This window comes from Oryctolagus cuniculus, chromosome 17 (assembly GCF_051225735.1).
Source record: "Oryctolagus cuniculus isolate XC-2025 breed Fujian yellow rabbit chromosome 17, ASM5122573v1, whole genome shotgun sequence".
NCBI lineage: Eukaryota > Metazoa > Chordata > Mammalia > Lagomorpha > Leporidae > Oryctolagus > Oryctolagus cuniculus.
Window position 1 is genome coordinate 35030607 of NC_142883.1, and position 16614 is coordinate 35047220.

A 16614-nucleotide genomic window follows, 5' to 3' on the forward strand; every position below is an offset into this window, starting at 1 on the left:
ATCTTTCATGCATATAGTATGCAAACAAGTAGTTGTTGATATTATGTTTAACTATAGCTTTTCAAAAAATTGAGTAATCAAAGCATTCTTTTTAAATTTTTCTTTAATTAAAGTTTAATATCTTAGTACTTCCTAGAATTAAAACCCAAGAAAAAGAGGAACAAAACTAATTCACATTTTTTTTTTGGTCCAGATAAAAACTTAATATTTAATTCAGATTTTAACACAACATACCTTGTTGAATTCAGGTATAAATGTAATTTATATTTATGACATTTTTCCTTTTTATATTAACATGAAACAATAAATTTTGTTGCCTTGATAGCAAATAGAATTTATTTAAAGACCTTAAGCACAGAGATCACTTACTTTGAGAATGATTTATGCACAAATCAGTGAAGAAATCTTTAGCAGATATGTGTGAACATTCACCTTCAGAAATATTCAGACAAGACAGTAACAAAATCTGTATGCGTGAGTGTGTGTGTGTGTGTGTGTGTGTATGATTTTATTCTACAAATAAAACATTTGTCTTTATAACAGGTAATGTTGTACATCCTAGAGGGCATCTGTCAACCTATGCTTGAGAAACTAGGACTTTGTATTTGTAACCAGCTCCCCAGTTAGCTCTCAGGCAAACACATCATCTTGTACATTTAGGAGCCCATGTACTTAAGATTTTGTCACAATCAATACATTTTCATTTATATGATCATGTTAATTTGTAATATTTCAAATGGATAAAGCAGCATGAAATTTCCTTATGAAAAGTTAAAGGAAAAATTCATGGCTGATGCTGTGGCACAGCCACAGCCTGCAGTGTCAGCATCCCATATTGGTGCTGACTCAAGCCCTGGCTGCTCCACTCTGATCCAGCTCCCTGCTAACCTGGCTGGGAAAGTAGTGGAGGATGGCCCAAGTGCTTGGGCCCCTGCACCCATGTGGGAAACCTCCTGGCTCTTGGCTTTGGCCTGGCCCAGCACTGACTGTTGCAGCCATTTGTAGAGTAAACCAGTGGATGGAGGACTAGTCTCTGTTTCTCCCTTACTCTGTCTGTAACTGCTTCTCACATAAATAAATAAATGTTTAAAAATAAAGAAAAGAAAAACTCTCTAATAACTAGTTTCATAGTTCTGTTTTTTCCTTTAGGATCTTATGGAAAGAGGTTAAGTGAGGCAGTTACTTCATCAGCTGTTTTTAATAGAAAAAGGGTACCTACAACAGCAGGAGCTCAGAAAGTTTTTATCACAGGTGATAACATTTTGGCAAGTTAGAAATATGGATAAAGCAAATAAAAATCCAGGCAAATACCAGATCAGTGTTTGCTTGGGGCTGGGATTTTGAGAGAGGGGACCTTTTGCAGGGATGGAACTGTTCAGTATTGTGATTGGTGGTCTTTACCTGACTAACTGTATTCCTCAGAACTTACTGAAATGCAGATCTGAAAAGAATGGCTCTTATTTTGTGTAAATCACAACTCTATAAACCTGAATAAAAAAACAATGTTGGGCAAGACTCCAGGAAGGGTTTTATAAAATACTACCCAAACATTTTTTAAAGATTTTTTTTTAATTCATTAGAGAAGTAGAGTTACAGAGAAAGGGAGAGATGGAGAGAAAGGTCTTCCATCTGCTGGTTCACTCCCCAATTGGCCTCAATGCCTAGAGCTGGGTCGATCTGAAGCCAAGAGTCAGGAGCTTCTTCTGGGTCTCCCACATGGATGCAGGGGCCCAAGCACTTGAGCCTTCTGCTGCTGCTTTCTCAGGCCATTAGCAGAGCATTGGATCAGAAGAGGAGCAGCCAGGATGCAAACCAGCACCTACATGGGATGCCGGCGCCATGGCCCCAGTACTACCTGAATTTTGAAATATTTGTTTATAGACAGAATTTTGGTCTCTGAAAGCTAAGTTTTTCCTTGTAATATGTTGTGATTGATGTAGTGTTAAAATAACATTGTGTATCGATAATTCCTTTTTTCAGTGATAGTTCTCATCAGGTTGATTTCTTATGTTTTTTTTATAGGGTCCACATATAGCTTCAGTTACGTTAGCTGCTTATGAATGCAACTCAGTTAATTTCCCTGAGCCACCCTATCCTGATCAAATTATTTGTCCAGATGAAGAGAACATTGAAGGAACCATTTCTTTGTGGAGTATCATCTCAAAAGTTAGGATTGAGGCCTGCATGTGGGTAAGATGTGCATCTTCATATTTTTCTGAAACTAAACTTACTATCTTGACACTATGGGGCACTTTTCTGAAATGGAATCTTAACATCTGACTAGTTCCTAATGGGTTCATGAAGTCACCAACTACCTGCTTCTGAAGTAAAATAAACCTTTTAGTGCCACTCCTGTTTGTGAGTGACATTGATAAGAAAGACATGAAGTCGTATGTACCACAAAGCAACTGAGGCCAAGTAAACAATAGCAGGGAAGAGTAATTCAGATAGGGAACTATACTGCTTTGTAGAATTTGTTCTAGGCCGTATATACAGATAATACATAGCAAGTGGTTTTATATGAATTCTGAATTAGTAGATATTGTATTTTCACTCCTATATTAGTTATTAAATACTGTTATTAAATTCTGTTTTGATTCTTTGAGAACTCATTTTCTAATTATTATAATGCTAAAATAAGGGCATATATTTCTTAATGCAAATCAAGCTTTATTATAGTGGAGGTATCAGACTATATGGTTGTATATGACCAATATCATGTACAACTTTCAGCTGTATTAGTTATTTTTGTGGTCTGTATAAGTTTACTATAAGAAACTTTTTGGACAACATATTCAGTGGCAAGTGTATTTTAATCCACACAAAGCTTTTGGGTTTTTTGATGCCTAAGTTCATTCAGATATTCTACACTGAGGAATAATTCATTTGCTAAGGACTTGTGTTACCACTGACTTATTTTTTTTTAACTCATCATTTAGGCTTGTTATGTTTCAATCATGTTTTTCTCTAGCAGTTTCTTAGAAAATAAAAGAATGTGGAACAGGTCACTTAAAAATCTTAACTCATTAAAACCATCATGAATACCAAGCCAGCAGAAGAAGCAAAGCCTTGAATCACAGTTAAATGTTAGCAGTTATGGTCTGCTTTGAAAGAATTCTGAAGGAAGTGCCATATGTTGAATTTGTTAAATATGAAAGACAGGAAAAATTGTCATGTTTCCTGTTGCTCTTTTATAATCTCTAGGAACAAAATCATTATACTAGCTGCACATGTTTTATAAACTTGACATTAGTCTTTTGATGAAAACGTATTATTTGAACAGCAGAAAATACTTGGAACACACTATGTAAGGGACTATGTTAAAAAACTTCCATTTTCTATTTTTCTTAAATTATACTTTGGTTATTTCAAAAATTACTTATGTACCTGATTTAACACAATGCAAACAAAGGAACACTTCCATCCCAGCTGGCAGTGATAGCTGCCTTCTTAAGTTTCCCACAATGCATATTGTCTCTAGACTCCTTGTGGCCTGGCTTCTTCCATGCTTTCAGTTAGTTCACTTAACTAATAGCGTTTTAAATTCCCCCCAAATAAAATTTAGGCTCCTAAAAAATACAGACTACCTTACATGTATTACCTTCACAGCACTCATTATTAGACTTTGCACACAGTAGAGGAATATCAATAAGTACTGATTAATCAGTCAGATATTTGTTTGCTTTCTTGTTTCTTTCTTTGGAACTGTCTTGTCATGAAAAAATGCAGCACATTGGCCGGCGCCGCGGCTCACTAGGCTAATCCTCCGCCTAGCGGCGCCGGCACACCGGGTTCTAGTCCCGGTTGGGGCGCCGGATTCTGTCCCGGTTGCCCCTCTTCCAGGCCAGCCCTCTGCTGTGGCCAGGGAGTGCAGTGGAGGATGGCCCAGGTGCTTGGGCCCTGCACCCCATGGGAGACCAGGAAAAGCACCTGGCTCCTGGCTCCTGCCATCGGATCAGCGCGGTGCGCCGGCCGCAGCGCGCCGGCCGCGGCGGCCATTGGAGGGTGAACCAACGGCAAAGGAAGACCTTTCTCTCTGTCTCTCTCTCTCACTGTCCACTCTGCCTGTCAAAAAAAAAAATAAAAAGAAAAAAATAAAAAGAAAAAAAAAAAAGAAAAAATGCAGCACATGTCAGGTTATATTTAAATTGAGTCCTGTTCTCAACATTTTGAGTCCTGTTCTCAACATTTACAAGGGCCCTCTCAACAAATGATGCTGGGAAAACTGAATACTCCCATGTAAAAATATGAAATGGGCCCCTTACTTTACATTGTAAGAATTAACTGAAAATGTCACATGGAACTGAACTTAAGAACTGAAATGATAAAACTCTTAAAGGAAAATATAGGGATAAATCTACACAATGTTGACTTTGCAGTGGTTTCTTATATATGAGATAAAGATCAAAGGCAATGAAAGAAAAAGTAGATGAATTGAACTTCTTAAAACCTCTCATGCATTAAAGAATTCTATTAAAACAGTGAAAGGGGGAGGAGTATTATGATGCAGAGGCTTAAGGTGCCCCTTGGGACACAGCAGATAATGGCTCAGGTACATGAGTCCCTGTCTCCCAGATAGACATAAATAAGGTCCAGGCTCCTGGCTTCATCCTGGCCTAGCCTCAGCTGTTGTGGACATCTAGGAAGCAAACCAGTGGATGAAAGATCTTTCTCTTTCTGTCATTTTACCTTTAAAATAAGTGAATAAATGAAACTTTTTAAAAAAAGAAAGAATTTTGTGAAACTTGAGTTTTTGCAATAAGGAAGCCAGTCATTCTTACCCTTTAATTTAGGTTGGGCTGACAGTTTTTAGTGTACATGATGTTTGTTTATTTTGTATATAAACAGATACCAAAAACTTATACCTGCGTTTTATACAAATTTTGCATATATGAATTATATTAAAATTATAAAACTGTGGGCCGGCGCTGTGGCGCAGTGGGTTAAAGCCCTGGCCTGAAGCGCCAGCATCTCATAATGGAGCGGTTCTAGTCCTGGCTGCTCCTTTTTCGACCCAGCTCTCTGCTATGGCCTAGGAAAGCAGTACAAGATGGCCCTTGTACCCGCATGGGAGACCCAGAAGAAGCTCCTGGCTCCTGGCTCCTGGCTTTGGATTGGCGCAGCTCCGGCCATTGCAGCCACCTGGGGAGTGAACCAGCAGATGGAAGACCTCTCTCTCTCTCTGTCTCTCCCTCTCTCTGTAACTCTGTCTTTCAAATAAATATTTTTTTTTTAATTTGACAGAGTTATAGATGGTAAGAGAGAGAGACAGAGAGAAAGGTCTTCCTTCCGTTGGTTCACCCCCCAAATGGCTGCTACGGCCAGCGCTGCGCTGATCCAAAGCCAAGAGCCAGGTGCTTTTCCTGGTCTCCCATGCAGGTGCAGGGCCCAAGCACTTGGGCCATCCTCCACTGCACTCCTGGGCCACAGCAGAGAGCTGGACTGGAAGAGGGGCAACCAGGACCAGAACCCGGCGCTCATATGGGATGCCAGTGCCACAGGCGGAGGATTAGCCAAGTGAGCCATGGTGCCCCCTCAAATAAATAAATCTTTTAAAAAATTATAAAATTGTTTTTTAAGAATGTGAAGCTGGGTGACTTCAGTATCTAGTTTCAGTTAACTAGCTACATTTCTATGGGGCACAGCGAGTTAAGCTTCTGCTTGTGATGCCAGCAGCCCTTGTTGGAGTGCTGTTCACATCCCAGCCACTTCACTGCCAATCCAGTAGTGGCAAAATGACCCAAGTACTCTGTGTTCTCCCGCCCATCTGGAAGACCAGGTTGGAGTTTCTGGCTCTTGACTATGGCCTGGCCAAGACTTAGCTGTTGGGGCTGGCGCTGTGGTGCAGTGGGTTAAGGCCTCAGCCTGCAGTGCTGGCATCCCATATTGGCGCCGGTTCAAGTCCTGGCTGCTCCACTTCTGATTCAGCTCTTTGCTATGACCTGTGAAAGCAGTGGAGGTTGGCCCAACTCCTTGGGCCCCTGCACCAACGTGGGAGACCCGGAAGAAGCTCCTAGCTCCTGGTTTCGGATTAGCTCAGCTCTGGCCGTTGCGGTCATTTGGGGAATGAATCAGCGGAATGGAAAACCTCTCTCTCTCTGGCTCTACCTCTCTCTGTAACTCTGCCTTTCAAATAAATAAAAAAATTAAAAAATAAAAAAAGACTTATCTGTTGCAGCCATTCATGAAGTGATCCAGCAGGTGGAAGATCAGTCTATCTTTTTGCCACTCTGCCTTTCAAATAAATCAGAAAAGTTTGTGTTTTGAATAAGATGTTATAATTAACTCTTCTTCCTACTTTTATTATGGGAAATTTTTTCTGAAAGTGTGGAGAATAATAAAATGGATTTAATATGTTCTTACTTACCTTCTGCTAACTCTTGGTTAATATTGTCTTAACTCTACCATTCCTCGCTGTCAATTCTCTTGAAGCAGATCACAGTTATCAAACCGCATTTCATCTGTAAACACATCTGCCTTAGGGCTTAAAAGCCATTATCACACCTTAAAGAAATATAGTCATCTCTTAAAATCTATTATGAGTTAATGTTCAGGTTTTCCTTATTATGTTTCTTTTTCTTATAAAATCTGTATATTGATGAAATTGGCTTATCAAATAGAGTTTCTTACTTTTTTTTTTTTTTTTTTTTTTGGACAGGCAGAGTGGACAGTGAGAGAGACAGAGACAGAGACAGAGAGAGAAGGGTCTTCCTTTGCCATTGGTTCACCCTCCAATGGCCGCCGCGGCCGGCACACTGCGGCCGGCGCACCACGCTGATCCGAAGGCAGGAGCCAGGTGCTTCTCCTGATCTCCCATGGGGTGCAGGGCCCAAGCACTTGGGCCATCCTCCACTGCACTCCCGGGCCACAGCAGAGAGCTGGCCTGGAAGAGGGGCAACCGGGACAGAATCCGGCGCCCCGACCGCAACTAGAACCTGGTGTGCCAGCGCCGCAGGCGGAGGATTAGCCTAGTGAGCTGCGGTGCCGACGAGTTTCTTATATTCTAAAGTTATTTTATTGTGTTCTAGTTGGGTTTTCCTGTTGGTAAATTGAGTAGCTTGAAGTTTTTGCTTTTAACAGAAATATACTTTATAGCTTGCTATTTTAATCATGAAGATAATAATGTCTGATTGTCTTTCTGTTATTTTATAAAGAGAAACTTTTCAGCTGGCGCCGCAGCTCACTAGGCTAATCCTCTGCCTGCAGCACTGGCACACCGGGTTCTAGTCCTGATTGGGGCGCCGGTTCTGTCCTGGTTGTTTCTCTTCCAGTCCAGCTCTGCTGTGGCCTGGGAAGGCAGTGGAGGATGGCCCAGGTCCTTGGACCCTGTACCCGCATGGGAGACCAGGAGGAAGCACCTGGCTCCTGGCTTCGGATCGGCGCAGCATGCCAGCTGTAGCGGCCATTTGGGGGGTGAACCAACAGAAGGAAGACCTTTCTCTCTGTAGCTCTCTCTCACTGTCTAACTCTGCCTGTCAAAAAAATAAAAATAAAAAATTAGGGCCAGCGCCGTGGCTCACTAGGCTAATCCTCCGCCTTGCGGCGCCAGCACACCGGGTTCTAGTCCCGGTTGGGGCGCCAGATTCTGTCCCGGTTGCCCCTCTTCCAGACCAGCTCTCTGCTGTGGCCAGGGAGTGCAGTGGAGGATGGCCCAAGTGCTTGTCCCTGCACCCCATGGGAGACCAGGAGAAGTACCTGGCTCCTGCCATCGGATCAGCGCGGTGCGCCAGCCACAGCACACCGGCCGTGGCGGCCATTGGAGGGTGAACCAACGGCAAAGGAAGACCTTTCTCTCTGTCTCTCTCTCTCTCACTGTCTACTCTGCCTGTCAAAAAAAATAAATTAATTAATTTAAAAAAATAAAAAATAAAAAAGAGAAGCTTTTCATCACTAATTTGATTACACTGAGATTTAGTTCATATAAGAAAGGCAGGATAAATACTTATTCTTTCCCACTTTTTAAACCAGTTTTAAAATAATAAGCTTGTTCTCTAGCACTCTGCAAAGTTGAACAACTTCATCAAGCAGTATATGATTTATGTTTTATTCCTGTCCTCTGTGTGTCTTCATTCTCTGTCGCTCACTTCCTTAAATGTAGGCTTATTATTTTTTAAAGATTTATCTATGTATTTGAAAGGCAGCATGGCAGAGAGAGATCTTCCATTCACTGATTGACTCTCCAAATAGCCGCAACAGCCAGGTTTGAGCCAGGCCAAAGCAGGAGTCAGGAACTCTCCCAAGTGGTGGAAGGAACCCTAGTACTTGGGCTGTCTTCCCCTACCTTCTCAGGCACATTAGCAGGAAGCTGAATTCTAAGAGGAGCAGCTGGGACTTGAACCTGCCCTCCAATATGAGATGATAGAATCACAAGCAGTGGCTTAACCTGCACCACAACACTGGCCCTGCCGCCTCCTCCTCCTCCTCCTCCTCCTCCTTCTTCTTCTTCTTCTTCTTTTTTTTTTTTTTTTTTTTAGATTTATTTATTTATTTATTTGAGAGGTAGAGTTACAGACAGAGAGAGGGAGAGACAGAGACAAACATCTCCATCTGTTGGTTCACTCCTCAAATGGCTGCAATGGCCAGAGCTGGGCCGATCCGAACCCAGGAGCCAGGAGCTTGTCACAGTTCTCCCATGCAGGTACAGGGGCCCATGTGCTTGGGCCATCTTCTACTGCTTTCCTGGGCCATAGCAGAGAGCTGGATCTGAAGAGGAGCAGCCGAGACTAGAACCAGCAGCCATATGGGATGCTGGCACTGGGCTTTACCTGACAGATACTCCACAGTGCTGGCCCCCTAGCTTATTCTTTTGACACTTAAATGCAAAACTCTGTTTTACATGTGGATAATATTATCCACTAGAGATTGTTGGAGGGTTTTATTGTTTTGTTTAGGTTTTTTTTTTTTTTTTAAGATTTACTTGAAATAGTTACAGAGAGAGAGGGAGAGGGCGAAAGAGAGAGAGAGAGAGAAATCTTCCATCTGCTGGTTCACTCCCCAGATAGCCACAACAGTAAGGGCTGGGCCAAGCTGAAACCAGGAGCTTCATCCAGGTCTCCCACATGGGTGCAGGGGCCCAAGCTCTTGGGCCATCTTCTACTGCTTCTCCCTGGCCACATGCAAGGAGCTGAATTGGAAATGGAGCAGCTGGGACAAAAACTGGTGCCCACATATGAGATGCCAGCATCACAGGAGGTGGCTTTACCCACTATGCCACAGTGTTGGTGATTGTTGATTCCACTCATTATGAACACAAAGTATTTGAATTTCATGACATCCCTTGAGGATTCTTTTCCAGATATTTGCAAGTAGAGTCAGGACAGAGCAAACTGAAAGGCTTATAGTTGATTTTGAGAACTGGCAACGCTTTTTGTTCACTGTGACTCAGGGTAGAGAAGGTGGTCTGAATGGTTCAAAGCTGAGAATTTCTCTAGAGACTGTAACCCTGTTGCATTATTTCCTGTCCTGTATTTAAGTCATTTAAGTGTAACCAAGTTCCCAGTTCATTAACCTTTGTTTTCATCCTTGGTTCCTAAGCTGATTGGGGAAAAAAAAATTTCTTCAAAAACAAAAGTCCACAAAGTGACTGAAACATGAGTCACTGAGTGTTCTGAGGAAATGAACATGTTTCCTGTAGTGGGAATTTATCCGTCTTAATGTTGAGTTTTCAAGGGGCTTCCTCGCCACGATTTGTTAAGTTTTAACTCAACACACAAAAAAGTTATATTGGGATTGAAATAGCATCTGAAATGCCAAAGGGTTGCCTAGAGAATTTTATCTAACATCTGTAGATTGTATTCTTAAACAGTATTAAAGCTTGAAACTAATAAGCTGTGGGGCTGGTGCTGTAGCATAGCAGATAAAGCTGCTTCCTGCTGTGCCGGCATTGCGTATGGTCACCAGTTCAAGTCCAGGCTGCTGCATTTCTGATCCAGCTCTCTGCTATGGCCTGGGAAAGACCTCCCCCCTCTGCCTCTGCCTCTCTGTAACTCTGCCTTTCAAATAAATAAATAAATCTTTAAAAAATAAAAATAAACTAATAAGCTGTACATAGTGAATTTTTTTTAAGATTTATTTATTTGTTTGAAAGGCAGAAATAAAGAGAGAAGGAAGGAGGTAAAGGGGGAGAGAGAGATATCTTTCATCCATTGATTCACTCCCCAAATGGCCACAACGGCCAGTGCTGGGCCAGGCCAAAGCCAGGAGCTAGGAGCTTCTTCTGGGTCTCCCACGTGGATACGGGGATCCAAGGATTTGATCCATCCTCCTCTGCCCTCCCAGGCACATCAGCAGGGGGCTGCATTGGAAGTAGAGCAACCAGGATTTGAACTGCCTCCTATAGGGATGCTGGTGCTGCAGGCAGTTTAACCTTCTATGCTTCAGTGCCAGCCCACTGGCCCATAGTGAATTCTTACTACTGGTCATTTGGGGAGTGTCAGAGAAAAATAACAGAATCTAAAGAGAGAGGCTAGAAAACTAAATTTAGTATCTACCATGGATCAGCGATTATGTAAGAGTTTTATATGGATTATCTTGCCTGGCGTCATATGGGTCAGAATTAGAGTCGTGATTTAAGCACTGTTCATTTGTGTAGCATATGCTCCCCCCACACCCAAACCCTCAATACATTGTATATCCAAGTGCTTTTCGTGGTACAGAAAAGTATAGATTTGATCTGTTAAGTGTCCCTGTGCTGAGAACAGATCTTATTGTAAGTATTTTTATTTTTCACCTAGGGTATCGGCACAGCTATCGGAGAGTTGCCTCCATATTTCATGGCGAGGGCAGCTCGCCTTTCAGGTTCTGAACCAGATGATGAAGAGTATCAGGAATTTGAAGAGATGCTGGAACATGCAGAGACTGCACAAGTAAGAGCAATGTGGGGAGAGGGGGCTACGGGAGGGAGAATAACATACCTTATCCCAAAAGAGTTGTTCATATTAAGGTAAAATTGTTAATAATTACTCTAAAAAATGCCAAAGTAAAAGCAAAATGAAAAACGACTTGATAGATTATTCAGAGAAGCTGAAATATAAAACTGACAATAATCTTGAATAGAGAAAGAACCAGTAAGATAAATCATATTAAGTGCAAACACATGGTCAGAAATGAGGGTGGGGCAGATGTATGTTTGGCGTAGTGGTTAAGAGGCTGTTTGGGTCACTCATAGCCCATATCACAGTACATAAGTTTGAGTCCTAGCACTGTTGCCGTTTCCAGCTTCCTGCTAATGTGCACCCTGGGAGGCAACAGGTGATGATTAAAGTAATTGGGTCCCTGCTACTCATGTGGAAGACCCAGTTGGAATTCTGGACTCCTGGCTTTAGCCTGGCCTAGTCCTGGCTTTTCTGGACATTTGGGGAGTGAACCTGTGAATGCCAGTTCTCTCTCTCTCTCTCTCTCTCTCTCTGTCACTCTGCCTTTCAAATAAATAAAAATGAATCAAAATAAACTCTTTTTAAATGCCACTTATACTGAGCATATCCCATATGGGGGTGCTTGGGTATGAGTTCTAACTCAGCTTCCTATTCTAGCTTCCTGCTGATGTGCACCTTGCAAGACATCAGGTGATTGAGTTCCAGGTTCCTGACTTTGGCCTGGTCTAGCCCCAACTATTGCAGACATCTGGGAAGTGAAGTGATAGATGGGACCTCTCTATATCTCTCTCTGCCTTCCAGATAAATAAAAATAAATTTTTAAAAAGGACCTTTTTGAATGTTATTTGTTAAATTAACAACAGGAGTCACTGTGCACTAACTTCCCACGCAGGACCTCTGTCCCCAAAGAGTGGTATTATGAAACTTAATAGTAAAACTTGTTCTCAAGAATCACTTCCTTTTAGTATATTAAAAGGAGGATATTATTGTGCCTTATAAGTTATAGTTATGTTAGTTATGTCTAAGAGCTCATAAAAGATGTATCATCCTTGAGTTCTTTAAAGACGTGTTGAGAACACTTCTCTTAGCTTTTAGGTTTTTTGTTTTTGTTTTTTACTCCATTTGATCTATTTTTCTTTTTCTTTCTTTCTCAGATTAAACAGGAGAGGGAGCAGGAAGGGGAGGAGAATGGGTGAGAGGGCAGGTACAGTGGGAGGACTTACTGTGTACATAAGGTATTTATGAGATAACATGCAAATTAAAAATAAATTTTTAAAAAGGACCTTTTGAAACAAAATGATATAAATAAAAATTATGTAAAGAGAGGTTTTAGAAAGATATATGAAATGCATCATCATATTTGTTCACTAACCTAAGAAATTATCTAAAAATATTCTTATTGTTGCATGTTTTAAAGTAAATGTACTCACATATGTGTATATTCATTATTTTGAAAAATGAATTCATAGTTTTCTCCTCACAGCAATCTAAAACCAAAAAGAGCCAGTACCCAGAACAGGGGAAAAGAAACATTGTCAGATAAGCTTTTCTAAAACATCATTAAATGGAAATCGTGAAGTACATTTATAGTATTTAGATGAAAATAAAACTTTCTAATGTGAGTCAAAAATAGCGAAACAGAGAACAAATGAGCCAAAACAGAGCCATGAGCATCTGCTGCACTGTGCTGCCGCCCCCCTCCCCCCCTTTTTTTTTTCTTAAATCTTTTATTTTATTTTATTTTTTATTTTTTTATTTTTTGACAGGCAGAGTGGACAGTGAGAGAGAGAGACAGAGAGAAAGGTCTTCCTTTGCCGTTGGTTCACCCTCCAATGGCCGGCGCGGCCGGCGCGCTGCGGCCAGCGCACCACGCTGATCCGATGGCAGGAGCCAGGAGCCAGGTGCTTTTCCTGGTCTCCCATGGGGTGCAGGGCCCAAGCACTTGGGCCATCCTCCACTGCACTCCCGGGCCACAGCAGAGAGCTGGCCTGGAAGAGGGGCAACCGGGACAGAATCCGGCGCCCCAACCGGGACTAGAACCCGGTGTGCCAGCGCCGCTAGGCGGAGGATTAGCCTAGTGAGCCGCGGCGCCGGCCCCCCTCCCCCTTTTAAAAAGTTATTTATTTGAAAGTTACAGAGAGAGAGAGAGGAGACAGAGCTCTGAGAGATCTTCCATCTGATGGTTTACTCCCCAGATGGCCACAATAGCCAGGGTTGGTCCAGGCTGAAGCCAGGAGCCAGAATGTTCATCTGGGTCTCTCACTTGGGTGGCAGGGTCCCATACACGTGGGCATCTTCTCCTGCTTTTCAGGCCAGTTAGCAGGGAGCTAGATGGGAATTGGAGCAGCCAGGACTCGACCCATGCCCTTATGGGATGCTTGGGTCACAGGCAGCAGCTTAGCCTGCTATACCACAATGCTAGCCCTGAAAAATCAGGTTTTATACTTAGAATTTGGAAGGTATTGTTCAGTCATCTTTAAGCTTCTGGTATTAGGATTGAGGGGGCTAATGCCCTTCTGAGTCTTTATAGGCAGCTATTTTTGTTTTTTTGTTTTTCTCTTTAGAATCTTCAAGATTCATTATCTGAGATACGATTCTTTTCAAACTTTATTCTAGGTGCTCAGAAGACTTACCAATCTAAAATCCATTAGTTTTAAGAAATGTCCTTGTTTTGTTCTTGTCTATGAGAGTTACTCCTTTTTACTCTATTCCTTTCTTCTTGAAATTCTAGTTTGATGTTTTTTAGAAATTTTGTGTTCCTGCTGTTTATCTCCTTTTACTTTCTAAGCAATTCCCTCAAATTTATATTCTTTTATATTGAAATGTTTTTCTGTTGTTAAAATTTCTTAAATGTTTATGTTCTGTTTCTAAGAAATAGCTTATTATCTTTTTGAATGTATTTAATTTCTTCAACTTACTTGTTGCTCCAGGTATGTTTGTTATTTATTTATTTATTTATTTATTTATTTTGGTGAGTTGTAGGCTTTTCTCAAAGCCTGTGATCCTTGTTTGTTGTTTATATGTAAGAATAAATCAGTTGAGTAGAATGGAAACTGAGAGCAGGTATAGTGATGGTGAAGCTTCCTTTTTGTACAGTGTAGTGGTAGACTGACTTTTTTATTGAGAATCTCCACATATCAGCAACTGTTGGTTTTTCCTTTGGGATAGTTCAGTTTTTGTATTGGTGAACCCTCCAGTTTCTTGCCTGGGTACAATGCTAACATTGTAGAGCTAGGCTACTAAAAAGTGGTTAGAGATCTCCATCCACTGTGTAGGTTTTCATTTCATACAATTTGTCTTCAGTCTTTGGATACCCACACAAACACCAAGCACAGATATGTCCTGAGTCCAGAACCTCTCCTTCACTTTGTCTAGGGGTTACACTCCATGTTTCCTCTGGGGCTGAGAAGGGCCTTGTTTGGCTGTGCCAGTTGGGGTCAGGGCTTGTGAGTTTTCCTTCTTACACGTTGTCCTTGTCTGCAGCCCTGCCCCAGCCTCTTCAGCAGTTCTGCTGAGTAGCCTTCTGGGCTTCTAGGGGACAGATCATTTTGCTTCTTTTCTGTATTCTCCTCTGCAGACTGTCAGGTATATTTTCTTCCAGCTGTATCTGTCCTCACTTATTACTGTTAATTTCATCAAAAACAGAGTTCATATTTTATGGGTTACTTTAAAGATAGGAGGTGTACCAGTTTCTCTTGTTAAATAGTAGCCAACCACCCCAGTATTTAGTGGTTACAGTAAGAACAGTCATTCATATTGCTCGCAGATGTGTAATGAGGGCCTTGTCTCTGAAATTTTTTCAAGGATCCCATCCATAGTACTCCCTGCACTGGCTAGAACATCAGATTGCATGACTCATTCCATTCTTTGCAACTTCTTGATTTGAGGATTATAAATAATGCATCGTGTAAGCTTATTGCCATCTAAAAGCTCAATTCCAGAAACTCAGATCTTTTAGAATTTGATGAAGTAAATTATACTTCATCTCATCCATATAATTTAAGCTCTTAAAGACCTTGACCATTTCTTTCAGTCCTTATGCACTGTTAAGATAATGATCTATTTCATTCATCTGATATGGTCCTGATTATGTTAGTGACTTTTTGACTGCATCTTTTCTAACTCCAGTTGTCTGTTTTGAGTTGTGGGAACTAGAATGAGTCCAGTCCTTCTGATGGTTATGAGGTTTGGCTTCTTTCATCCTATAAAGCCAATAATTACAATCACTAGTTTAGTATAAACTGTACATTTCTTATTCCATAATTTAATATTTGCTTATATTTAAAAATCAAATAAAGAAACTGTACATGTTGTGTTTTATATCCTTTATATCAGAAATCATTCATTCTTTATGATCATTTCATTTAAATTTTCTACCTAAAATTAGAATTACATGTACTGTAGGCCAGCGCCACCGCTCAATAGGCTAATCCTCTGCCTTGTGGCGCCGGCACCCCAGGTTCTAGTCCCATTCGGGGTGCTGGATTCTGTCCCGGTCGCTCCTCTTTCAGTCCAGCTCTCTGCTGTGACCCAGGAGCGCAGTGGAGGATGGCCCAAGTGCTTGGGCCCTGCACCCGCATGGGAGACCAAGAGAAGCACCTGGCTCCTGGCTTCGGATCAGCGCAGCGGCCATTGGAGGGTGAATCAACGGAAGAAGGAAGTCCTTTCTCTCTGTCTCTCTCTCTCTTTCACTGTCCACTCTGCCTGTCAAAAAAAAAAAAAAAAGAATTATATGTACTATCAACCAATTCTGCAAACTAGAAGATAAATAATGTGATAGAGGAGAGAGGAAATTAACTCACCCATGATAACTTAGTGATCCTTCCCATTAATTTTCTGAGATAATAAAATCTGTGTATTTACACACTTGAGTGAAGTACTTCACCACAGTTGTGAAGAAGACATCATCCCAGTTGTGAATCAGGAGGCACTCAGAAACATACAGTTAGTCTCTAAGCCAAAATCCAGACTGATTTTCTGATCCTGAGATTAGTGCTGTGCTTTTTCAATGTACAAACTTTTTCCCAGTTTTAGACAACAAATGTGTAAGATTTGTAAATTTTAATTAATTTATTTATATTTTTGGCATTAGAAGGGGTAGGAGAGAACAGATGAGGAGGGAACTATTGACAGTTTTCCATGTTATAAATTATATTAGAGTATACTGATACATTAATTCATTATTCAGGGCCTTTGCCTGTGGCTTGGCAAAGAAATTGTTTTTGTTTGTTCTTTGCTAATACTGTGGATTATTACTACAACCAAATAAGTTCTATTGTATTTCAGTTGTTTTTTGATACACTGTTGTGATTTAATCATGTTTTTGTTTCTGAAGTTTTATCACGAAAGTAAATTTATGTCCATTTAATAGGATTTGTCTGTGATTTTATTTAAAGTGATTGTCTTAAAACCATTTTCGATATTCCGTCATGAACTTGTTTTAGGCTCTGCTATTTTTTTCAGATTTACTTATTTTTAATTACACCAGGGCATGCAGTAATAAAATTCTTATGTTCCAGAAGTATTGTAAAGTAAAAAGTGAAAGTGCCAACACCTACTTGGTGAAGCAGGCTGATAGTCATCATATCCCTGTTTTCTTTGTGCATAAAAATTAGAATCATACCATACATTTTAATCTCAGCTTCCTTTTTCACATGTCATAGGAATTTATAATGACATTAAGATTATTTTTTAAAAAGCTTAATCCAAGAAAAAATTGTTTCTCATGAGAAGTTTAGTG

General features: G+C 40.9%; 1 protein-coding gene across 3 annotated transcripts in view; it reads left to right on the forward strand.

Moving 5' to 3' along the window:
• The window catches only part of VMP1 (vacuole membrane protein 1), a 136794-nt gene that overhangs the window by 69737 nt on the left and 50443 nt on the right, over window positions 1-16614 (forward strand). For 2 of the 3 annotated variants that reach the window (XM_002719255.6, XM_089317310.1), the window contains exons 6-7: window positions 2023-2190; window positions 10734-10865. In XM_002719255.6, the coding sequence (XP_002719301.1) occupies window positions 2023-2190; window positions 10734-10865 (300 nt within the window). Of the gene's footprint in view, window positions 1-2022; window positions 2191-10733; window positions 10866-11531; window positions 11704-16614 lie in introns of those variants that run through there. The other variant, XM_089317309.1, reaches the window with a different exon arrangement.